The 26,726-nt window shown below is 44.6% G+C and overlaps 1 protein-coding gene across 1 annotated transcript in view; it reads right to left on the reverse strand.

Annotated features, from left to right (window-relative positions):
• Positions 1-421: 421 nt before the first annotated feature.
• Positions 422-26,726, reverse strand: part of C2H8orf74 (chromosome 2 C8orf74 homolog) — a 35,753-nt gene continuing 9,448 nt past the window's right edge. Inside the window, exons 3-4 of the mRNA XM_032330785.1 lie at positions 3,205-3,608; positions 422-794 (exon numbers count right to left, since the gene is read on the reverse strand). Of these exons, the coding sequence (XP_032186676.1) occupies positions 555-794; positions 3,205-3,608 (644 nt within the window). The 3' untranslated portion in view covers positions 422-554. The remainder of the gene's footprint in view (positions 795-3,204; positions 3,609-26,726) is intronic.

Raw genomic sequence — 26,726 nt, forward strand, 5'->3', positions numbered from 1 at the left:
TGTAGGTTCTCACAAAACAAAGAGTTTTGCATATGTTCTAGGCAGCTCTAGGTCTTCTAGCAGAGAGACTGGCATGTGCATAACAGGCTGTGGGCTGTCAGTCCTGTTGTACAAACTGCAGAATGGAAACAGAATCTTAGGTCCTGTTCCCACTCTAGCCAGAGAACCACTGTGTTAGCTGGAATTCCTTCCTGGTGTCTGGTGTCACCCTCACTCTTATCCACTTAAACCTACTGGTGGTGGTTCTATCTTTAGCATCTAAACTCAGCCTTAGTTAACAAGTGATGTTTGCCTGCCCATGCAACACAAATTCTGTGCTCAGCAGAGTAAGACAGCTTTCTTCCACCACGCAGGAAAAATCCATTTGGGTTGGATTTTCATGGGATAGAAGATAGAGGAAGACAGAAGAGGAAATATGAGGACTGTTGTTTTATTTCTTTTAATTGCTAGAATCCTTTGATCTACTGGGTGCTGAGCACATCACATAATACTTCCAAAATTGTCAACGGCTTTTCCTCAGTCAGTGTCTTCAGTCAATGGACACCAATGGCTTTCTACTTCTTCTTTGCCTTTGCTTTCTTTCCTTTGTTTGCTTTGTTGAACTTAAGAGATTCATCTTGCCCTTGCTGGCCAGTGATTGCAAGTGGGGAAGGAATAGGAGCATTGAGGTTCAAAGTCTTCTTCTGAAGTTTCAGATCCAAAATGTCAAAAGTTATTTGTATCTCATACTGCAGCAGCTCCTTCAGGCATTCGATCTGGATGTGAATGGCCTCACTGATGAGATTTTCTAACTCCTGGAAGAAACGGAACATGGCTGGTGATCAGGGCCCTAGGAAAGGCTGAGGCTGTCTGCAGATATAGTCCTTCCACTGGATCCAATGCTGAACACATCAGCTCCTTTTTCTGTATTCTAGAACTTTCCGTTTCCCCCACGAGCTCTCTTGGCCACCATTCTCCACCCTACTCTGTGCTCTGAGAGTCTGACTTACAAAGGCTGTCTCAACTGGCTACCTTACCCCTCTGGCTTTAGGCTGAATTCAGCCAATGGGAGGTGCTGGCAGGAGATCTGAGGCTGGAAAGAGAATGAAGTCTCTCGCCTCCCTCCCAGTCTGCTGTGGGCTGGCCCTGGCTCTGATCCTCTCCTTACACTACACCTCCTGTCCCATAGCCCTCTCCCATAGCTCTCTTTTTGGACTTTCTTTCCTTCTCACTTCAGGACTACTGTAGCAATAACCCTATTTGAGTGGGTCTTTTATTACTAATATTGTTCTGGGTCTATAGGCCAGTCCCATATTCCCATACCTTCTGATCAATGCGTGTTCCATTTGGATGTTATCCCCCTTCCCTGCCCTCCTGCCCTCATCTCATTTTTACATCTTTAAGTTCTAGTAACAGGCTTTATCCGAAGGGACAGGGCAAGTTACTCAGACAGTGGGCCTGTCCCTCAACCAGCCAGTCATGGGAAGAATAGAAACTCAGCCACCATCTGCCATGTTAAACAGAAGACACTATCTGTCATCTCAATCAGGACTATGGCATCATGGAATCCTGGAGACATGGACCATGTAACTGTGTTTCTCCAAATTCCCCGTTTGAACAACCAAACCGTAGAGGAGAATTTGTGCTTATCTGGAGGGGACATTCTTGGAGGATCTGATTGCCTAGAAGATATCTCTTTGTGATCTCATATTTTAACTTAAAAATTCATGCAAAACCTGACATTTTCCCTGTACTATCTCCTGACTGTTTTTATATAAAAATGATATTCTTCCCCTAAGTCCTTGGGAAGGATCATTCTCCAAGAGGATGTATCATGTTTATCTTGTGGTGTTCATCATCTCCAGCTCAGGCACAAGACTAAAGACACACAGTGAAGGGGATTCTAGTCCATGAGCTCTACCAGGCAGGGCCAACAGCAAAGTAATGAGGGCTGGCAAGGGAAGCTGGGAGGGGCAGAGAAGGACAACTGTGTGAACAAGAAGAAGCAAGAGTGGGAGGGAAGGCAGCCCCTCACATTTCTGGCCTTGTCCACACATTCTAGAGTAAGGTCCCCCAGAGCGGGTAGAAACAAGCTGTTGCTTAGATTCTGCGGTGTTCTTGTTTGCTGGATATCTTAATGCTCTAAGATTGCATGGCAGCCTGATGTGTTATTTCTCTGAAGACTTAACTTAACCTTAGAAGAGTATCATCTATTCTGTTGTGCTAATTTCTCTTTAAAGATTTTCCCCATGTTTTATATATATTTAAGGGAATATTTCATAGGGCCAGTCACTCTTTGGCTGATGATTTAGAGACCTTTTGAAATATATAGGCTCTGGGACCCTCTACCTCCATTTCAGCCCCAATCTCCCCAACACATGTACCCAATTGTGTACACACATATGAGGACAATTGTCTCTGTATTTACAGATGATGTGACCTCTTTGATCTCAAAAAAAAAAAACAGATGATGTGACAGTGATGATATAAGTGCCTATGTCTAGATTAAAAAATGAATTTGGACTCTTCCAGGCCCTTAAGAAGTTGGTGGCTCTGGGGCCATCCTAGTTACCATTAGTAAAGAGCCGGTCATTGAGCCTCTGGCTCCTGGAACCTCCCTCAGTGGTCTTAAGAGTGGTCAACGAAGGAGCCCAATTTCTTAGATCCATGCCAGACTCTTCTAGGTTCTCTCTGACCCCCTAGCCCCACACCTTTGCCTATCTCAGCATATCACCCACTTGGGCTATCCCCACTGGCCCTTCCTGTATCATCTTCCCCCACTACAAGGCCTCAAAGGATGAAGGGCACTGAGAGAATCTGTGGTGATTCAGAGCCTAGGGTCTTCTTTAGTGGAATCTGTCACTGATGAATGTTGCAGTGGAAAGAACTTGGACTTTGGGGTCAGCCAAGCCTTAGCCTAAATGTAAACTCTACCCCTTGCTAGCTTGGTGACCCTGGGTGAGTCAATTAAATTCCCTGAGTTCCTCTACTCTCATTACTAAAATGGGTACATGAATGACATCTCACAGAGATGTTTCATGAAACATGCACACAAAACCTGTGGCCCATGTTCAGTTTCTGTCTGTCCCCTTCTGCCCCATCCCATGTGTGCAGACAATGGGGTCCTCTCTGTGAGTCTGACTCCAGCTGCCATGTTTTCTTGGTAGGAATGGGCATTTGTATGTGACAGGTGAACATCTTTCCACCTCACAGGCACAGCCTTACCTCTCTCTTCAGAACCCGACTGGGCTGCTCAGGCACCTCTGAGAATGTTCTCTGTAGCTTGTGCTCTTGCTCCAGGTGCAATGCCTCCTTTAGGAGCAACATATTCGTACGTTTCTGCACCTCAGCCATATTGAGTTCTGCCATCTGCTGCTCAAGCTGCCAGATGTCCCTGTCCATGCCCTCAGCCAGAGGGAGGGGATGGGGTGGCGCACACACTTCCAGGTGTGTGACGGTCAGGTTGACCTCCTGGTCCTGGCCCAGGACATACTGGTAGAGTTTGTAGTGGCGGATAAAAGTGTTGTGGAAGTAGTCACAGAGGGCCAGCAGGTGGGTGGTGTTGAACTGCCCCTGGTAATCTCTGAGCTTGTTCCCCAGAATTGTCACAGCCTCAGTGATGGAGCAACCTGCAAGCACAGAGAGGCCAGGCATTTAGTGTGAACAGAGGTAGAGCTGCACTGATAGCTGATCAATATAGGTTCTGAATCCAGACTCTATGACCGCAGAGCCCACATCCTACCAGCTATTCTATATTACCATTTATTAGCTCTTAAAAACTATGGAGTGTATCACATTTTTCCTTTTGTCTTGACTTCTAGGAAGGTCAGTGCCTATTTTATGTAGTAATTTATATTTATCTCATTTTACATGGTTATCTCACTCTTTACCTATATTTTGACTTGTAACTCTCATTTTAAAGGTTAACTTCAGCTGTGCTTTATAATGTTTCCACTTCAAATCCCTCAGAAAGGAGATGAGAGTGTAAAAAAGAGATTCTGGTAAGAGTGGAGCATGAGATGATGAGAGACAGATGTCCAGGCAATTATTATGCTGTAGATGTGTGTCACAGAGTTAGGCAAATATTGTTTCTACCATGCAAAATTCTGCTCTGGAGTTATGCCATGGCCAATGCTTTTCCTGAGCAAACCTCTTCTCCCATCTCCTCCCATTCACTCCTTTTTCTCACAACCATCAAAACCTTGGTGTAGTGTTGTGGTTAAGGAGGTAGGACTCTTTGCAGCATATGATTGGATCTTAACACAGAGGGTGGTTCAGTAAATGGTCATTGCTAAATGATATGTATGCCCTGGTGAACAGACATCAGGCAGAGAAAGAGGCAAGACAAGGGAGAGAAAAAGAGTATGCCCTGGTGTAAGCATACCTGGGTCCTCACACAGATGCCTTCCCTGAAGTGCACTGTAAACTCAGTCAAGTGTCTCTTGTTCCCTGATTCAGTGTCTATGTAAGACATATGGACATGTCTATGGGAGCTTGGGCCAGCTGACCACCAAGTCACATGCTTTTGGGGATTCCACAGTTTTATCCACTGAAGACAGAGACCAAGCGATGGATGCAGGGAGCCTGGCTTTACTCCTGGAGTGGAGCTCTAACATGTGTAGATCCCTTTCCTTGTCTTTCTTGTGTGAGCTCCCCATGGGGCTCCGGATGAGTCTCTTACCTTTCCAGCCAGAGGTCTCCATGTTCTTTTAGGAGGGGCAGTTTCAGTCTTGCCCATGTGGTTTTTGTAAAGTCCTCCTCACCCCACCCCCACTATATGTTCATTTTGGCTCCTCACTCTTGGCTCTGTAGGAGAATATTTACCTTAAATCTACCCAGAATACTGAGATAGTAAGGCATCACTGTTTTAGAAAAATGGTAGTAGATAAAGCACTACTCCACTTTGAGCCTCGTTAGAATGTATTGGGAAGTGTTACTTGGATGTGGACTTTAGTCTCCTGCAGAAGGGATGAAGAGGGACCTCTCCACTGTGCAGAATTGAAGGTTGTTGGGCTGTGTTTTCCCTGTCTTTCAAGGCAAATAAGCAGGTTCAGAGGCCCAAGAGAGTGCTTCTGTTTCAAAGTGGTGTAGAGGGAAGGTTTGGAGGCCCGAGACATCTCTGTCACTTTCTAGCTATAACACTTGGGCCTTCATTCCCACAGATATAAAATGGGATAATTATATTTAGTTGATAGGATTGTTATGAGAATCAAATGGGATAATATGTCCAAGTGCCTTGCACAAAGCCTGCTACATGGTAGTTATTAATAAATGCTGTAGGAAAAGAAGAGTTTGTTTCTGCCCTCTGGGAAAAGTCTCTTCTAACCGCATCTATTTTTCCTTCCTTCTATCTCTCCATCTATTCAACCACCCACCCATCCATTCATCAATCTGTCCATCCATCCATCCACCCATCCATCCATCTGTCATCCATTCATCCATCCACTTGTCCGTCCATCCATCCATCCGTCATCCATTCATCCATCCACTTGTCCATCCATCCATCCATCCATCCACTCATCCACCCACCCACGTACATATCCATCCAAGATTAATTTGTCAACTGTTACTGAGTGCTTATTAATACTAAGCACTATGCTGGGTCTGGCAGTACTATGACAAGACACATTCCTTGCCTTCAAAGTGCTCACAGGAGAGATACATAAGTAAATGTTACATGTATAAAGAGAAACAGAATCAGGTAAAGAGGAATGTTCAGCTGAGGACAGGGAGTCCCTCCTGAGAAGATAATGCATGAGGTACACCTCAGAGACTTAGTGAGACTGAGCCAGTAAAGATAGTAAAGAGAGAGGCACTTCATGGATACAGCTGAGTGAGAGCATTGGGGCAAGAAGTTGCATGGCATGGGTGGAGAATAAGACTGGGTTTGTTATTGTTGGCACTTAGAGATGGATGGCAAGCATTGAGTGGAGAAGTAGGTGGGAAACAGATGGGAGGGCCTTGGAGGCTACATTCAGATTTCAGAGATTTGCACTGTAGACAGTGCAGGGTCAGCACAGTGTTGTAGGCAGGTTGTACACATGGCTATGGTTACCTTGAATTAGATCGCATTGATGGTTATGTGGTGCTGGTGCATGGTGTGGCCCAGTCCAGATGAGAATTACTGTGGCCTGAGAATGCTAGGTTAGCAGGTATGGGCAGGAGAAGATTTGAGTGGCAGGATTGATGGTCATATGTGGAGTGTGGTAGCAACCTGCACCACTGCCACGTGTTCACTCTGGGACAGTTGGAGGGTGGCAGGGCCACCAATAGAATATGTTGTAGGTGAGACATTTACCTCTGACATGACCTCTGCCCTCAGAGAGCTTCTAGTTTGTAGAAAAGGTGACAATTACACAAATGCTTAGCCCCTAGCACAGGGCTTTGTGCACAATAGGAGTCGATGAGTATCTAGTGAGTAAATGGACAAATTCTGATGCTAAGTGCAGTGACAGAACTGTTCATTTAACCACCCAGCAAGTATTAGGGGCCTTCCATGTGTCAAGAGCTCATCTGGCTTCCAGAGAGACAATGAAGGGCTAAGGAGGAAACACAGAGTATAATCCTGCTCAGAGCTACACAGGCTGGGTGCGCACAGAATAAGAAGAAGTGACTTTGTCAGGGAAGGTGGGGAGCAATTCTCTGAGTAGGTGATGAAAGAGATGAGATGACCAGTGTCAGAGGAGTTATTTGGCAAAGAGAGGTAGGAAAGAGTGAAGCAAGCAGGGGTAACATCGTGTACAAAGGCCCTGTGGTTGAAGAAAGCATGGTCTATTTGAGGAACTAGAAGGCTGGGGATGAGGGGTTGGCAGGCTAAAAGACAGCTGGTAAAAGATGAGGTTGGATTCTAGATGAGGTTGGGAGATGGGCAGTGGCCTGGAGGTTCTGGCCTCCTAAGCCCCTATGGGAGGAATTTGGTCTTCAGTCCTTAATAGTGGTATTGTTAAAACAATGCCCCTTCCACAACATGGTCAGATCATGATCCTCCTCCTTCTCCTTCTCCCTCAGCTCCTGCCTGGCACACTGACTTTTCCCTATTTTTCCACCATACCCTGTATACTCTTGTGCCAGGCCTTGGCCTAGGATGCCCTTTCTGGCTGTGGACGTACTCCTCACTCTCAGGATGCCAGCTTCCCACAGACCCCTCCTGGGCCACTCCACCCCCACCCCATTTTCCCAATAAACTAGTTATTTACTGTATGAAGCAAAAGTGAAAGAGCTGAGATGCCCTTCAACAGACAAATGGATAAAGAAAATGTGGTCCATATATACAGTGGAATATTATGCAGCCCTCAGAAAGGATGAATACCCAGCTTTTGCATCTATTTGGATGGGACTTGGAGGAGATAATACTGAATGAAATAAGTCAAGCAGAGAAAGTAAATTGTCATATGGTTTCACTTACTTGTGAAACATAAGGAATAACATGGAGGACATTAGGAGAAGGAAGGGAAAAATGAAGGGGGGAGATTAGAGGGGAAGATGAACCATGAGAGACTGTAGACTCTGAGAAACAAACTGAGGGTTTTAGAGGGGAGAGAGGTGGGGGGATGTGTTGGCCCGGTGATGTTAAGGAGGGAACGTATTGCATGGAGCACTGGATGTTATGCGTAAACAATGAGTCTTGGAATACTACGTCAAAATCTAATGAAGTGTTGGAGAGGATGTGGAGAAAGGGGAACCCTCTTACACTGTTGGTGTGAATATAAGTTGGTGTAGCCACTTTGGAAAACAGTGTGGAGATTCCTCAAAAAATTAAATATAGAGCTACCCTATGACCCTGCAATTGCACTACTGGGTATTTACCCCAAAGATATAGATGTAGTGAAAAGAAGAGTCCAATGTTCATAAGCAATGGCCACAGTCACCAAACTGTGGAAAGAGCCAAGATGTCCTTCAATAGACAAATGGATAAAAAAGATATGGTCCATATATGCAATGAAATATTATGCCTCCATCAGAAAAGATGAATACCCGATTTTGTATCAACATGGATGGGACTGAAGGAGATAATGCTGAGTGAAATAATTCAAGCAGAAAGAGTCAATTATCATATGGTTTCACTCGTGGAGTATAAGGAATAACTTGAAGGATGTTAGGCGAAGGAAAGGAAAAGTGAAATGGGGGAAGTTGGAGGGGGAGATGAAGCCAGAGACTGTGGACTCTAAGAAACAAACTGAGGATTTTAGAGGAGAGGAGGGTATGTGAACAGGTGAACCTGGTGGTGGATATTAAGGAGGGCACATACTGCATGGAGCACTGGGTGTTGTGCATAAACAATGAATCTTGGAACACTGAAAAAATAAAATTACATAAAAAAAAGAATGATGGGGAGGAGTCAAGATGGCAGAGAAGAAGCAGGCTGAGACTACATCAGGTAGCAGGAGATGAGCTAGATAGCTTATCTAAATATTTCAAACACCTACAAATCCAACGGGAGATCAAAGAGAAGAAGAACAGCAATTCTAGAAATAGAAAATCAACCACTTTCTGAAAGGTAGGACTGGCGGAGAAGTGAATCCAAAGCGATGGGAAGATAGACTGTGGGGGGCGAGGGGCCGGCTCCTGGAAAGCAGGAGCAACGGAGCACAAAATCAGGACTTTTAAAAGTCTGTTCCGCTGAGGGACATCGCTCCAGAGGCTAAACCGGGGTGAAGCCCACGCGGGGTCAGTGTGGCCTCAGGTCCTGCAGGGTCACAGAAGGATCGGGGTGTCTGAGTGTTGCAGAGCTTACAGGTACTAGAACGGGGAAGCCGGCTACAGAGACAGAAGCGAGGAGTGAGCTCTCAGCTCAGGGTTACCTTGAACCGGTCGCAGGCTCGGTGAGCTCGGAGCGCAGCTGGAGCTCAGGCAGACGGGTGTTATTGGGTGCTATTCTCTGAGGGTGCACTGAGGAGTGGGGCCCCGGGCTCTCGGCTCCTCCGGGCTGGCCAGAGACTGGGAGGCCACCATTTTCATTCCCGTCCGAACTCTACGGAAAGCGCTCAGGGAACAAAAGCTCCTGAAAGCAAACCTAAGCTGATTACTCAGCCTGGCCCCTGGTAAGGGTGGTACAATTCCACCTGGGGCAAAGACACTTGAGAATCACTACACCAGGCCCCTCCCCCAGAAGATCAACAAGAAATCCAGCCAAGACCAAGTTCACCTACCAAGGAGGGCAGTTTCAATACCAAGGAGAGCAGCAGAATTCCAGAGGAGGAGCAAGCAAAGCACGGAACTCATGGCTTTCTCCCCATGATTCTTTAGTCTTGCAGTTAATTTTTTTTTTCAATTTTTTTCTTCTTCTGCTAATTTTTTTTTAACTTTTACCCTTTTCTTTTTTAACTAGTTTATCTAATATATATATATGTATATATAGATATGTATATATATCTATATATACATATGTATTTTTTCTTTTTTATATTTTTTCTTTATTTGTTTTCTTTTTTTAATTGTTGTTATTGTTTTTTTTTCTGAACCTCTTTTTATCCCTTTTCTCCCCCCCCCCCACGATTTGGGATCTCTTCTGATTTGGTTAAAGTGTATTTTCCTGGGGTCTTTGCCACCCTTTTACTATTTTACTTGCTCCTTCATATACTCTTATCTGGACAAAATGACAAGGCAGAAAAATTCACCACAAAAAAAAGAACAAGAGGCAGTACTGAAGGCTAGGGACCTAATCAATACAGACATTGGTAATATGTCAGATCTAGAGTTCAGAATGACAATTCTCAAGGTTCTAGCTGGGCTTGAAAAAGGCGTGGAAGATATTAGAGAAATCCTCTTGGGAAATATAAAAGCCCGTTCTGGAGAAATAAAAGAACTAAAATCTAACCAAGTTGAAATTTAAAAAAGCTATTAATGAGGTGCAATAAAAAATGGAGGCTCTTACTGCTAGGATAAATGAGGCAGAAGAAAGAATTAGCGATATAGAAGACCAAATGATAGAGAATAAAGAAGCTGAGCAAAAGAGGGACAAACAGCTACTGGACCACGAGGGGAGAATTCGAGAGATAAGTGACACCATAAGACGAAACAACATTAGAATAATTGGGATTCCAGAAGAAGAAAAAAGAGAGAGGGGAGCAGAAGGTATATTGGAGAGAATTATTGGAAAGAATTTCCCTAATATGGCAAAGGGAACAAACATCAAAATCCAGGAGGTGCAGAGAACCCCCGTCAAAGTCAACAAGAATAGGTCCACACCCCATCACCTAATAATAAAATTTACAAGTCTCAGTGACAAAGAGAAAATCCTGAAAGCAGCCCCAGGAAAAAAAGTCTGTAACATACAATGGTAAAAATATTAGTTTGGCAGCAGACTTATCCACAGAGACCTGGCAGGCCAGAAAGAGCTGGCATGATATATTCAGAGCACTAAATGAGAAAAACATACAGCCAATTATACTATATCCAGCTAGGCTATCACTGAAAATAGAAGGAGAGATAAAAATCTCCCAGGACAAACAAAAACTGAAAGAATTTGTAAACATCAAACCAGATCTACAGGAAATATTGAAAAGAGTCCTCTAAGCAAAGAGAGACCCTAAAAGTAGTAGATCAGAAAGGAACAGAGACAATATACAGTAACAGTCCCCTTACAGGCAATACAGTGGTACTAAATTCATGTCTCTCAATAGTTACCCTAAATGTTAATGGGCTAAATGCTCCAATCAAAAGACACAGGGTATCAGAATAGATTAAAAAAACAAAACCCATCTATATGTTGCCTACAAGAAACTCATTTTAGACCCGAAGACAGCTCCAGATTTAAAGTGAAGGGGTGGAAAACAATGTACCATGCTAATGGACATCAGAAGAAAGCAGGGGTGGCAATTCTTATATCAGATCAATTAGATTTTAAGCCAAAGACTATAATAAGAGGTGAGGAAGGACACTATATCATAGTGTCAAAGGATCTGTCCAACAAGAAGATCTAACAATTTTAAATATCTATGCCCCTAACGTGGGAGCAGCCAACTACATAAACCAATTAATAACAAAATCAAAGAAACACATCAACAATAACACAATAATTGTGGGGACTTTAACACTCCCCTCACTGAAATGGACATATCATCCAAGCAAAAGATCAGCAAGGAAATAAAGGCCTTAAATGATACACTGGACCAGATGGACATCACAGATATATTCAGAACATTTCATCCCAAACCAACAGAATACACATTCTTCTCTAATGCACATGGAACATTCTCCAGAATAGATCACATCCTGGGTCCTAAATCAGGTCTCAACTGGTATCAAAAGATTGGGATCATTCCCTGCATATTTTCAGACCACAATTCTCTGAAGCTAGAACTCAATCACAAGAGGAAATTTGGAAAGAACCCAAATACATGGAGACTAAACAGAATCCTTTTAAAGAATGAATGGGTCAACCAGGAAATTAAAGAAGAATTGAAAAAATTCATGGAAACAAATGATAATGAAAACACAACGGTTCAAAATTTGTGGGACACAGTAAAGGCAGTCTCGAGAGGAAAATAGGTAGCGGTACAAGCCTTTCTCAAGAAACAAGAAAGGTCTCAAGTACACAACCTAACCCTACACCTAAAGGAGCTGGAGAAAGAACAAGAAAAAAACTCTAAACGCAGCAGGAGAAGAGAAATCATAAAGATCAGAGCAGAAATCAATGAAATAGAAACCAAAAAAACAATAGAGAAAATCAACAAAACCAGGAGCTGGTTCTTTGAAATAATTAATAAGACTGATAAACCCCTGGACAGACTTATCAAAAAGAAAAGAGAAAGGACCCAAATAAATAAAATCATGAATGAAAGAGGAGAGATCACAACTTACACCAAAGAAATACAAACAATTATAAGAACATACTATGAGCAACTCTACGCCAACAAATTTGACAATCTGGAAGAAATGGATGCATTCCTAGAGACATATAAACTACCATAAATGAACCAGGAAGAAATAGAAAACCTGAACAGACCCATAACCAGCAAGGAGATTGAAACAGTCATCAAAATCTCCAAACAAACAAAAGCCCAGGGCCAGACGGCTTCCCAGGGGAATTCTACCAAACATTTAAAGAAGAACTAATTCCTATTCTCCTGAAACTGTTCCAAAAAATAGAAATGGAAGGAAAACTTCCAAACTCATTTTATGAGGCCAACATCTCCTTGATCCCAAAACCAGACAAGGATCCCATCAAAAAAGAGAACTGCAGACCAATATCCTTGATGAACACAGATGCGAAAATACTCAACAAAATACTAGCCAATAGGATTTCACAGTACATTAAAAGGATTATTCACCACGACCAAGTGGGATTTATTCCAGGGCTGCAAGGTTGGTTCAACATCTGCAAATCAATCAATGTGATACAACATGTTAATAAAAGAAAGAACAAGAAACATATGATACTCTCAATAGATGCTGAAAAAGCATTTGACAAAGTACAGCATCTCTTCCTGATCAAAACTCTTCAAAGTGCAGGGATAGAGGGCACATACCTCAATATTATCAAAGCCATCTATGAAAAACCCACTGCAAATATCATTCTCAATGGAGAAAAACTGAAAGCTTTTTTGCTAAGGTCAGGAACAAGGCAGGGATGTCCATTATCACCACTGCTATTCAACATAGTATTAGAAGTCCTAGCCTCAGCAATCAGACAACAAAAGGAAATTAAAGGCATCCAAATTGGCAAAGAAGAAGTCAAACTCTATCACTCTTCGCAGATGATATGATACTATATGTGGAAAACCCAAAGACTCCACTCCAAAACTGCTAGAACTTGTACAGGAATTCAGTAAAGTGTCAGGATATAAAATCAGTGCACAGAAATCAATTGCATTTCTCTATTCCAACAAGACAGAAGAAAGAGAAATTAAGGAGTCAATCCCATTTACAATTGCACCCAAAACTATAAGATACCTAGGAATAAACCTAACCAAAAAGGCAAAGAATCTATACTCAGAAAACTATAAAGTACTCATGAAAGAAATTGAGGAAGACACAAAGAAATGGAAAAATGTTCCATGCTCCTGGATTGGAAGAACAAATATTGTGAAAATGTCTATGCTACCTAAAGCAATATACACATTTAATGCAATTCCTATCAAAATACCATCCATTTTTTTCAAAGAAATGGAACATATAATCCTAAAATTTATATGGAACCAGAAAAGACCTCGAATAGCCAAAGGAATTTGCGAAAGGAAGCCAAAATTGGTGGCATCACAATTCCGGACTTCAAGCTCTATTACAAAGCTGTCATCATCAAGTCAGCATGGTATTGGCACAAAAACAGACACATAGATGAATGGAACAGAATAGAGAGCCCAGAAATAGACCCTCAACTCTATGGTCAACTAATCTTCAACAAAGCAGGAAAGAATATCCAATGGAAAAAAGAAAGCCTCTTCAATAAATGGTGTTGGGAAAATTGGACAGCCACATGCAAAAAATGAAATTGGACCATTTCCTTACACCACACACGAAAATAGACTCAAAGTGGATGAAGGACCTCAATGTGAGAAAGGAATCCATCAAAATTCTTGAAGAGAACACAGGCAGCAACCTCTTCAACCTCAGCTGCAGCAACGTCTTCCTAGGAACATCGCCAAAGGCAAGGGAAGCAAGATCAAAAGCTTTTGCACAGCAAAGGAAACAGTTAACAAAACCAAAAGACAACTGACAGAATGGGAGAAGATATTTGCAAACGACATATCAGATAGAGGGCTAGTGTCCAAAATCTATAAAGAACTTAGCAAACTCAACACCCAAAGAACAAATAATCCAATCAAGAAATGGGCAGAAGACATGAACAGACATTTCTGCAAAGAAGACATTCAGATGGCCAACAGACACATGAAAAAGTGCTCCACATCACTCGGCATTAGGGAAATACAAATCAAAACCACAATGAGATATCACCTCACACCAGTCAGAATGGCTAAAATTAACAAGTCAGAAAATGACAGATGCTGGCGAGGATGTGGAGAAAGGGGAACCCTCCTGTACTATTGGTGGGAATGCAAGCTGGTGCAACCACTCTGGAAAACAGCATGGAGGTTCCTCAAAATGTTGAAAATAGAACTACCCTATGACCCAGCAATTGCACTACTGGGTATTTACCCTAAAGATACAAACGTAGTGATCCAAAGGGGCACCCGAATGTTTATAGCAGCAATGTCTACTATAGCCAAACTATGGAAAGAACCTAGATGTCCATCAACAGTTGAATGGATAAAGAAGATGTGGTGTATATACACAATGGAATACTATGCAGCCATCAAAAGAAATGAAATCTTGCCATTTGTGACTACGTGGATGGATCTAGAGGGTATCATGCTTAGCTAAATAAGTCAATCAGAGAAAGACAACTATCATATGATCTCCCTGATATGAGGAAGTGGAGTGCAACATGGGGCGTTAAGGGGGTAGGAGAAGAATAAATGAAACAAGATGGGATTGGGAGGGAGACAAACCATAAGTGACTCTTAATCTCACAAAACAAACTGAGGGTTGCTGGGAGGTTGGGAAAGGGGAGTGGGGTTATGGACATTGGGGAGGGTATGTGCTGTGGTGAGTCCTGTGAAGTGTGTAAACCTGGTGATTCACAGACCTGTACCCCTGGGGATAAAAACGTATTATATGTTTATAAGATATATAAAAAAAAAGAATGATGTACTGTATGGTGACTAACAGAACATAATAAAAAATAAAAAATAAAATACCCCCCAAAGTTTTAAGTTTATTGAAAATAACTAAAACAATTAATTTTGTAAATTTTTTGTCAAAGAAATGACACTTTTGCATGACATTTTAAGATTTGAAGCATTGTTATTATGCATATACATAAATTGCTTCTTTGAACATGTAATTTGATAATCACAATTTACATAAATAAATAAATTACATTAAGATTACTTAGAAGGTACAGTTGTAATGTTAGTTTAGATTTTGACAGCTTTTTATTTTTTATTTAAAAATTTTTTATTGTTATGTTAGTCACCATAAAATACTTCATTAGTTTTTGATTCAGTGTTTCAAGTTCTATTGGTTATAAATTTTTTAAAAGATCTATTTATTTATTTATTATTAGAGAGAGAGAGCATGAGTGGGGAGATAGGGAGGGGCAGATGGCAAGGGAAAGAGAAAATCCCCAAGCAGACTCTGCTGAATATGGAGCCAGAAATGGGGCTCAAACCCAACCATGAGATCATGACCTGAGTCAAAATCAAGAGTCAGACACTTAACCAACTGACCCATCTAGGTGCTCCCACCTATTGATACCTTTTAAATTTTGAATTTAGGACGCCTGGGTGGCTCAGTGGGTTAAAGCCTCTGCCTTCAGCTCAGTTCATGATCCCAGTGTCCTGGGATCGAGCCCCGCATCGGCCTCTCTGCTCAGCGGGGAGCCTGCTTCCTCCTCTCTCTCTGCCTGCCTCTCCACCTACTTGTGATCTCTGTCTGTCAAATAAATAAATAAAATATTAAAAAATAAATTTTGAATTTAATTTAAAAATTTTAGTCACCTTTAAAAAATTTTTTTTTTAATTTTTAAATTAAAATTCAATTAGCCAAGATTTAGTACACCCCATTAGTTTTTGATATATATAATGTTCAGTGACTCATTAGTTTAACTCTAAATTAAATAGAAAAAATATGGTTTATATATATATAAAGCAGATGTACCTACAATATGTAATCAGAATATTTATGATGTTAAAATTTCAAAGGGGTGGATCATTAAGGAAAAATGTCTAAAATGCCTCCTCGGTATGATCCAGCGACTCCACTTTAGAATATATATCCAAGGAAATGAAATCAGGGACTTGAAGAGCTATTTGTACTCCCTTGTTCATGGCAGCATTATTCACATTAGCCAAGACACTAAGTGTCTGTCGATGGGTGAATGGTTAAAGACATTGTGAGATAGATATAGACTATAGAGAGAGAATTCTATGTCTATCATACATATATCTCTATGTAGAATATATATAAAGAATATCTATTTATATACATAGAATATTACTCAATTGTAAAAAAGAAGGAAATCCTGCCATTCCCAGCAACACTGAGGGACCTGGAGGACCTTATGCTAATTGAAATAAGCAAGATGCAGAAAGACAAATGATGCCTCATCCCACTTACATGTGAAATCTAAAAAAGTGAAACTCAGAGAAGCAGAGAGTAGAATGATGGTTTCCAAGGACTGAGGGGAGGGGAAAATGGGGGAGATGTTGGTCATAAAGTTCTAGTTATGCAGGATGAATAAGTTCTGGAGATCTTCTGTATGGGATAGTGCCAAGAGCTAGCAATATTGTTTGCATATTTGAAATTAGCCAAGAGAGTAGATCTTAAATATTCTCACTGCAAATAAAGTGGTAACTGTGTGAAATAACTAATTAGCCTGATTGTGGTAATCATTTAAATATTTGTAAATATTTTTGTCAATTATACCTCAATAAGGCTTGGGTTATTTCCCACGGAAAATATTCAGAAAATAAATAAAATAGCTTCTAGGGAAATGGATAATGCTTTAGTGTGCTGCAGTGTGCAAGGCCCTTTTTCTCCATTTTCTGTTTTGATTCTCAGAGCCTCTCCCCTGTGTCACAGAGCCCCAGCAGGCCCTGGAACAATGGCCCATGTGTTCCTTGGCCCATCTCTTGTGCTGAGAACTATCTGTCCAGGCAGATGACCCTGGGGACCCCTTCATTCCTGAACTTGTGTCCCAGGTCCACAGTGGGGAGGGGGACGCGGGACCAGTTGGAGCCCTGTGTTCCATAATCACTTGGAGCTTTCCAAAAATACAGACACCGCCTCCCCCGCCAAACCCCAGACACACACACACACACACACACACACACACACACACACACACACATCTCAAAAAAGGAAGTGCTGACTCAAGAGGGCTAGCTTGGGAATGGCTGTTCCTCAGTTATGAGCTAGATTGGGCCCAAAAAACTCAGACATTGACATGCAGGGAGTCATGAAATTCTCACCTGGTAAAGGATAAAGCCAAAGCCCCCAGATGCCCCATTCTGCTAAGCGACCTTTACACACAGCACCTGTCTTCAGAACCTCAGTCCCCTCACCTATCACATGGCCACTAGGTCCCTTCCTGCATAGATATAAGCTTTGTGCTGCTCGGATCCGGTGGGCCTGTCATTCTATTCTTTTTTTTTTTTTTTTTTTTGGTTTTGGAGAGGGCATGGAATATCATACAGAATATACAAGACTCCATTTTTAAAAAAACTTTTATTTATTTGACAGAGATCACAAGTAGGCAGGGAGGCAAACAGAGAGAGAGAGAGAGAGAGGAGGAAGTAGGCTCCCTGCTGAGCAGAGAGAACCTGATGTGGGGCTCCATCTCAGGACGCTGAGACCATGACCTGAGCCGAAGGCAGAGGCTTTAACCCACTGAGCCACCCCGGTGTCCCATCCATTTTTTTAAATAGTACTCATGTACATTACATAATGACATGACAAGAGTTGAAGACTCCTCTAAAAGAAACATGCAAAGTAAGTACCCCGGTGGAGGTAAAACCAGGACCTGCAGTATGGCAAGGAGGAAGGGGAAACATGAGGAGATGGAGTGGGCGCTTGCATGAAGAAGGCATCCTGATGCAGGATCCTGAGGGCCAGGAGTCATGGAGGGCTTCCAACAAAAAGGATACTGGGAGCCCAGAGTGGAAGAATGGGGAGGTTGGCAGGAGATGGTGGGGAAGAGCACTCCTGGAGAAGGGACCACAGGGATAAAGGCTGGATGCAAGTAGGGTACAGCGTGGGCATGTGCATGATCCACATGGCTCAGAGTTTCTGGGAGGAAAAGCTGGAGTCTGGGGGACTTGCCTGAGGGAACAGAAGGGCTTTGTGTCTTCAGTTTGCAAAGGCCAAGCTTGTGTATGTCACATGAAAAAGCTGGACTTCAAAACAGAAGCTGGGCTCCTCAACCAGAATTTGTGGACCCCAAGGATGGGCCACGAGGCTAACTAGCACTTCTAAAATTGCATCCAGAATTTCACATGCATTTTTCCCCCCTGGGGAGTGTGTGCAAAGAAAGAACCATCACATTTCGGAAAGGAAATGAACTGTGGCTGAGAGCTGCAGAGCCACTCAGAGGTCTGAAGAGGGGAAGGGAGAGGTCAGCTGGGCATTTCAAAAGCATGGTGGTGATGTGCAGAGGATGGCAGGCATGATCAGTAAAGGAATCTCAGAGGCTGGGGGACCAGGGTGAGGTCATTGGTTTCTGGTTATCAAAGCCGGACTCCAGATTTGTGTAGCAGCGACTGAAATTCACGAGGTGAGTCATTGCATCTTCTCTGAGCTCCACAGAGCCAAAGGAACATCCTGGCAAGTGCCCTTTCTATCCTGCAGCCTGGTCTGGAGTACGTGGGGCTGGGATCACTTGCATCTTCCATACATGTGGTTGGCCATAACTGCCTAGTTTGTCAGGGCTGGTCCCTGGTCTTCTTTATTCAGCTCCCGGCACAGAGCCCAGGTTTGAATCAAGAAGTCTGAGGGCCAGGGTACCTGGGTGGCTCAGTAGGTTAAGACTCTCCCTTCAGCTCAGGTTATGATCCCAGGGTCCTCGGATCAAGCCCTGCCTCTGTCGGGCTCCCTGCCTAGGGGGGAGCCTGCTTCTCCCTCTCCCTCTGCAGCTCCCTTTGCTTGTGCTGGCTCATGCTCTCTCCCTCCCTCCCTCTCTCTCAAATAAATAAATAAATTCTTTTTAAAAAAAACCCAAGAGGTCTGAAGGTCCAGTCATGTTGAGTGACCTCAGCGAATGCTGGCAAGTGCTCCCAGCTACCTGTCATCCTGGCGGGTGCCCTCTTATGGTCATAAAACCCAATGGACCTCCTCCATGATCACAGGAGAAGGAGTCCCTGGGCTGGATTTTAACTTCCAGCCCCAAGACTCCTTTGACCAGCTCTGGTTTTCAGCAAAGATCATCCCAAGCTGGCTCAGGAGACACACTTTCTTGGCCTTCAGACCATTCTCCATTTGCTGCAGGTTGAGGAGGTTCTGATGACTCAGAAAGCCAAGGATTAAGTCTCAGAGAGAAGCCTCTAGCTGCCGGGGGACAGATCTGTACGTGCAAGTTGCTCTTCAATAACAGGGAGGGGCCTTCATTTGCATTGGCTGCTGGGAACTTCCTGAAGACGGTCCCCAAACCCCTGGAGGCCAGCACCTGCATGGGGATGCAGGCACAGGAGTGGAGGAGAGCAATAAGCTGGGAAAGAGCGGGGGTGGGGTGAAAACACCAGATGCTCCAGAATCAGGGCAAAAAGCCACTGGGCTTGGACCAGTCACTGTGGGTGTCCTCCTCCCAGTGCCCCTCATATGTGGAGTTTGAGGCTGGGTGAAAGCAAGGGAGATGTGCCACGTCCCAAAAGGGTTGGGAACAGTGAGGTGGGAGTGAGGGGGAGGATCCAGGTGCCACCAGTGCCCCCTGACAAACCAGTTTGTTTGCCCCTGCCTTGGCTCAAAGGGGAGGAGCCAAGTCAGGCTGCAGCCTGGATGGCTTACCTTTTTGAGCACCTACAGGGCTGGTATGGGACAGTGGGAAGCAGACAAAAGCACAGGACCCACATCTCCACCCCCATCCTGCATCTTTGAATGCTGTCCCCTGCCCACCTCTCTGCTCCTGGTAAGGTTCTGCCAAACTCATTTAATACCAAGGTGCCAACGACAGTGACAGCTCAGAAGACAGGGTATGCTTTCCTTGAGGGAGCAGAGGACTCTTGTTTGGGGAGTTCCCACTGGGCCCCATGTGCCCTGGGTCATCTCAGGCTCCACCCAATCCCTCCCAGCTCTGTGAGGCAAGTGTAGGCACTTTACCCATGAGAGAAACTGAGGTTCAAGGAGTAAAGAAATTTGCCTAAGGTCACATAGCTGGTGGGGTGGGGAAGTCAGAATTCAAAGCCCAGCCTGACCCAACCACCCACTTTCAACCAGCCATGGACTCTCTCTGTAGACCCTTGAAGGTGGACACTGGAAGGAGCCCCCAGTCCTCTCTGTCATGGTTTTCCAAAGCATGTTCTGCAATCTGTATTACATAGAAATGAACTCTGCAGCCAGAGACCTTGAAGATATGTTGGACCAAAAGAAATTAAATGGAGCCCTTAATTCGCTGGTGGGCTCAGCGAATGGCCAAAAATCGTAGAGTGTAGGCAATATTGCTCAAATTTATTTGAGGCAAATGGTCTCTCAGACCAAGGAGCACATTTTGACAGCTATTGAACTAGTCTAGTCCTCTCATGCTAGAGATGGGAAACCAAGACTCCTTTCTGCCTCCATGAATCTGACTACTCAAGATACCTCACGCAAATACAATCCTACAGGACATGGTCTTTTGTAGCTGGCTTATGTCACTTAGCATAATGTCCTCAAAAGTATAACTTTTGAGGACATTATGGGTGGCTCAGTGGGTTAAAGCCTCTGCCTTCGGCTCAGGTCATGATCCCAGGGTCCTGGGATCGAGCCCCACATGGAGCCCTGCATCGGGCTCTCTGCTCAGCAGGGAGCCTGCTTCCTCCTCTCTCTGTGCCTGCCTCTCAGCCTACTTGTGATCTCTGTCTGTCAAATAAATAAATAAAATCTTAAAATAAAAGTTATCTAGATTTCCTCCCTCTGTCAGGCCAAGTGACATTTCATTTTATGTATGCATTCCATTTTGTTTATCCATTCACATGCTGACGGACATGTAAATCCCTATGGATGGGCTGCTTCTGCCTTTTGGCCCTTGTGAACAAAGCTGCCATGAACATGGGAGGACACATATCTGTTCAAGTCCCTTTTTTCAGTTCGTTGAGTGGTGGGCGGGGTTAGACCCAGGAAGGGCATTGCTAGGTCACATGGCAATACTATGTTTAATTGTTTGAGGAACCTCCCTACTATTCTCCTGCCTAATAGGTGCTTTGTTTTTTGTTTTTAAGATAAACCAATAGTCACATTACAGAAAAAAACGTACCCCAACAGCGGGATTAGAAAGACTTTGTTGACCCTGTAACTATTTTCTCATGGTTCACTCTCCTGGGATCAAAGGGCAAATACAGAGCCATGCATTTTAGATTGTCATGGACTTTTGCCAAAACTCTTCTTTTTGCCACAGGTGGTCCCCCAACCTCATCTTTTTAGCACAGGCACCCCCTCACTGTTGCTCATTCCCATTCCTCAAGAAGTTGACTTTTTTTCATTAAAAAAGAAGTTTTTTATTTTTTAAGTTTTTATTTAAATTCTAGTTAGTTAACATTCATTGTTATATTAGTTTCAGGTGTGCAATATATTGAATCAACACTTCTATATATCACCCAGTGCTCGGTGCTCATCACAAGTGCCCTCCTTAATCCCTGTCACCTATTTTACCCAAACCCCGCCTACCTCCCTACAGATAACCACGAGTTTGTTTTTTATAGTTAGGAGTCTGTATAAGAAGTTTGTAAGCTTAATGCTAAAGAACTTTGGTAGGAAGAACAGACTCTGGGGCCAGAAGATCTCAAGGTTAGTGATGGTTCTGCCCTTTACTGTGTGATAATTTGTAAGTTACCTAATCTCTCTGAACTTCAGCTGCCTCATTTTGAAATGGGTACAGAGTACCCACCCATCTACAGTTGCTGTGAACATTAAAGGGATGATCTATGAGGAGACCTTAGCACATAAGGAAGGCTCTATCCCCTCACACAGTGCCCTGGCAACGTTTGCTGGAGAATGGCTGAGTGAGGGGTGGATTGGACTGATTCAAGGAAGAGGCTTTGGAGGACAAACAGAAGTCTTCAGGCAGAAGGCTCAAAGCAACCCATTTCAATTCAGCAGCAGGAGGAACATTCTAGAAGCAAGAGCTTTATTAAAGGAGCAGTCTAGACTTGAGGAGTGAGGAGGTTTTTGGCTGGTGAGAGGATTCTTGAATAATGTGTGTGTGGTGGTGTTGGTGCGGCTTAATTCAGGTGATCTCTTAGGTTCCTTTTTGATTGAACTGACAGTCTTCCGCAGCCACATCTAAGGGTGCTGTGGGCCAAGCCCTGCAGCTGTCTCAAGTTTAGTGAAGGGAATCCTGACTTCGAAACTTCATCATCATCCTTGTTGTCATCATCCCTGAGTTGAAATTGACTAAGTAATCCCATGGTCTCAGGGACATGGAACTGTACCTAGACTAAAAACAGGCTATTCCATCCCCAGGCCTTGTCCCCGCTGATGTCCAGATGGCTAGGGAAGGACATGGGAAGTTAGAGGTAGAGCATGAGGTCACTCCAAAGGGCCAGAGGTCAGGTTTGAGGGCACCAGTACGACCCGCCCACACACAGGTGGCACACATGGGCCAGAACACATTAGCCAAAGGACACAGCTCCTCTTCTCAGATGGGCCTGCACCACCCACCACTTTGGAGCCATCCTACTGAGGGGCAGGATCCCAGTCACATGCTGTAACTCCAGGTGACCCAGTTAGGAGCCCCACCCCCAGGTGTTCCACACCTTGTTCTTCCAGGTGCTCAGCTCTTCCTGCATGCCAGCAGTCTCATTCCACTCTTACCATGGGGTGCTCTCCCAGGTTTCATGCTTCTTAGACTCTCATGTAGCCCATGTACAGATCCCTTCGGTCAAGATGGAAGGTCACATGGCAGGACATGTGCTCTGCTGTCAGACGGACCTGGCTTCAAATCCCAACTCCATCTACTGGAGGTGTGATCTGGGCCAAGTTATTTCAACTCTTCGGGCCTCAATTCCTCATCATTAAAATGATGTCTGTGATGCAAGATCACAGTGAGGCTTATAGATGTTACATGGGAAAATGCCAGGATCATAGAGTCCTCACTGTTCTTCCCTCTGCAGGGCGTAGGTCCCTCAGGGAAGGCTGGGGGAGGTTTCTACGGCACAGTCTTGATTTCTGGCCTAACAGTCTCACCTAGAGAGCTGTGACCTTAGTGTATGGGCTGAATTAACAGCGTGTCCCCCGTAATTCATATGTTAAATCCTAACCCCTGTGCCTCTAGACGGGATTATACTTGGAAATAGAATCTTTGAAAGAGATAATTCAGGTTAAATGAGATCATGTGGATAGCCCTAATTCAATATGACTGGTATCCTTGTGAAAATAGGACATTAGGACACACACACACACACACACACACACACACACACACACACACACACGAAAGGTCATGTGATATGCACAGGGAGAAGGTGGCCATCTAAAAGCCAAGGAGAGAGGCCTCAGAGAGGCCTCAGAAGAAACCAACCCTGCTGATACCTTGATCTTGACTTCCTGCCTCCAGAATTGGGAGGCAATAAATGTCTGTTGTTGAAACTGCCCAGTCTGTGGTGCTTTGTTATGACAGCCCCAGCAGACTGACAGACTCACGGAGGTAGCTCTGGAAGGGCAATTGCCCATTTGTCCCAAGAAATGCTCTCTCAAGATTTCAATCAATGGCCTTTGTGGAAGCTTCCACTCTCTAGCAACAAATAAGTTGTCACCAAAGGCTCCTCCTCCAGGTCTAATGGGAGAGACATGGGATTCAGGCCACCGTGGAGAAGGCTGTTGGACAAGCTACTTTCCAAGAAGAGTGAAAGTGCATTTTTTCTCAGCTTGTGCTAGTCCTGAATCACTGGAGGATCCCTGACATGGGGTGGGGTACTCAGGGGGCTGCTGGTGTAGAGCCGGGGCAAGGCCATGAGTGTTCTGGTAGGAAGTACTTGCATAGATTACCTTGGGGAAGTAATGCCTCCTGCTAGCCCCAGTTTTCTGGAGACAGATGGTATGGCTGCCTTCAATCCTATGTATGCCAAGATGACATTTCCTGGAGAATCAGGAGTGGCCATGGATGGAACTACCAATAGGGGGCTATGACTGACTGAGCACTCCCCTGCCTATCTCATGCCTCCACCAACTGATCATCAAGGCTCACTTCCTCAAAGCCCCAGGAAATGGGGCCAAACCAGAAGGAAAGAGGTTCTTCTAGCCCAGATGTGTAGGGAAAGCATCAGAGGGTGAAGTCTGAGGCAAGACAGGCTGTTCCCCTCACCCCTCACCTGCTGCAATGTGTCAGTCAAAGATAGGATGTATGGGCCTTCTGGGTACCCCAAATCTCTGCCACTCCCAGATGCAAAGTTGGACACCTCAAGGGTTCCCATATGCCCCAACACCTGTCTCTTCTCCTTTCCCAGAGACTCAACAGGGTGTGCAAAATATGCCCACTTCCTGCGATTTCTTCCCATTAAGACAGAGCAGCAGCTTGTTGTTTCTCTGTGCTGGGCCTGGTGACTTCCCTCCAGGCCCATGGAGACAGCAGGCTGGGATCTGCCCAGGGCTTCCTGTAGGCTGGCAGTGGAGGTGAGGTCGACAGGACTCTCTCTTTTGGCCTGGGGTTGAGACTGGATCATCCTGGTGAGACATTTGCCAGGACAGAATCAGCTTGTGCTTTTGAATAAAGGGCAGCTCTTTCCCTCCTGGTAGCAAGGCCCGAATGGGCCAGGAGTTAAGCCAGGCTGGCAGCTGTCCTGTCAAAGCTTTGAATCACTGTTGTACAAACATGAGCTTCCTTAAATACTACCAGCCAGATTTGTTATCTAGTATGCAAACAGGATTCAACCATCCTTAGCCTCAGATTAACAACAACAACAACAACAACAATAACAACAACAAGAAATCCCTGGAGATGTTCCCTTCTGAGAAGAGTGACAGTCTCCTGTGGACATTAGTCGAAACAGAAGCTTGCATGTGAGCTGGCCAGCCAGGTCTGAATCCTGCATCTCTCCACCTGTGATGGGTGGGATGTGGATCCCTGAGGGGCAGGGTGGGATGTGAGATGGGAAGCACTACAACTCTTTGGGGACCTGACCTGCTGTCTTGACAGCTCTTCCTGCCCCTTGCTGCCTGGATCCCCTAACAAGGGTAGTGAACAGATGCCTTGCCCCTTATGCTTTTGGGCAGTGGCACTTCTTCACACACGTGCCCAAGGGCAGGTCATGGGTATGGGGTGGCTCCATTAGGCACTGGGCTTGAGGTTGTCTGGACCACCATTCTGCTGGCCTGTGATTGGAATACATCTGCAGTCCTGCTTGCAAGGTGAGGGGAAGACAAGAAATTTCGCAGACAGTAAGCCCTCTGAGGGATGTCAAGCAGCAGCTTCTCATCCTGGACAGCCAGCACCTTCTGTTCATCCCATCTCCTGTCTGTGTGTCATGGGCACATGGGAGTTAACATTTGTTGAGCATTTACTATGTGCCTGTCACTGTGCTATACATTTAGCAGACCCTGTCTCATTTAATCCTCCCAACTACACTAGGAGTTCGAACTGTTATGACCCTCATTTTAGAGCCGAGGAAATGAAGGTAACCTTTCCAATAATTATTTCCAGTAATAAGTGGTGGAGGTGGAATTTCAACCCAAATCTTCTGACTGCAGAGTTTAGAGCTAATCCCCCTGACATCACCTGGACACGCAACACTCAAGGCAGTCACCCTGGACAAGTCAAGCACCCTAACCTCCTCTCTGCCTACAGGAAATATCATCTCCAGGGGTACCAATTTAAAAATTAATTAATTAATTAAAAATTAATATTACTTTTTTTCATGTAGCACCTACTGTGTGCCACATGCTGCATTTGGCATGGGGGCACAGATAGAGGGAGAAAAGTGAAGTGGGCATAGACCCCTCTCCAGGAGATCCAGCCTCCTCAGGGTCTAGCCTTTCTTGCTGTCTAACCATGGCTCTTTAAGGGAAGAGTTTAGATCTGAATAGATAAGGAAGGAGGATACCTCCATGGACACAGGGTTTGAGAAGAATGAGGCAGCCACTGCTGGTGGCAGTGGCGGGGATGACTGTATGCATGTGCGTGCCCAGAGAGGATACAAATGCAGAAATCCAGTTATGAAGTGTTGAGGACCTTGGGAAGGTGTGGCCATGGCCATGGAGAGAGGGGGCCAAACTTGGGCCTGATGTGGGAGGGTCCGAGACTGGCTCTGGGTGGCAAAGTCTGGGGACCTGCAGGGTGAGGGGATGGAATAGGGTATGGGAGTTTGAGAGGCCCTGGGCTCTAAGATCAGCACAAGGGGCATCTCAGAGGTGGTGCACAGGGCCTCGGCAGGGGCAGGTTGAACAGAGAGAACATTTAGAAACACCCTCCAGCAGATGGGGCTGATGTATGCCCCTTTGTCCACCTGGACACTGGCTCAGTTGGCCCCCACTGGCATTGTATCCTGGATTAGGAGGGGAATCTACCCAGAGCTGGTAAGCACAGGAAGGAGCAAAGGGTACATGGACCAACTCCTTAGAGAATGTGGTCTAGACCTGGGTAGCTTGGCTCAAACAACACCAGGCGGTAGAGAAAGAACAGATTAAAGTCAGGTCGGGAATTGGGTTGAGTGGGAACAGAGCTAAGTAAGCAAAGACAGGGATTTGGGGAACAAAGCCAAGAGGAGCAAACCAGGTATGTTCAATGAACAGTGCTATAGGTTTGCTTCCTGCTGCAGTGATAAGACCTACACTTCTGGATGGACAACAGACCCCATGGGAGTGCCTGAAATCCCCGAGGAATGGGTATTATAATAACAATGGCTAACCAACTGCACATTCACAGGGCTTCTTAGTACCAGTCACTCTTCCAAGTGCTTTACATAAATGAACTCATCTAATCCTTGCAATGATCCCATGAAGTTGGTGAGATTCCTATCCTCCTCTTGTCCTTACAGTCATCTGAAGCAGAGAGAGGTTAAGGGATCCTCACAGGGTCACACAGCAAGGAAATGGCAGAACCAGGACTTGAGCCAGGGCACCAGGAA

This window comes from Mustela erminea, chromosome 2 (assembly GCF_009829155.1).
Source record: "Mustela erminea isolate mMusErm1 chromosome 2, mMusErm1.Pri, whole genome shotgun sequence".
In the NCBI taxonomy this organism is placed as follows: Eukaryota; Metazoa; Chordata; class Mammalia; order Carnivora; family Mustelidae; genus Mustela; species Mustela erminea.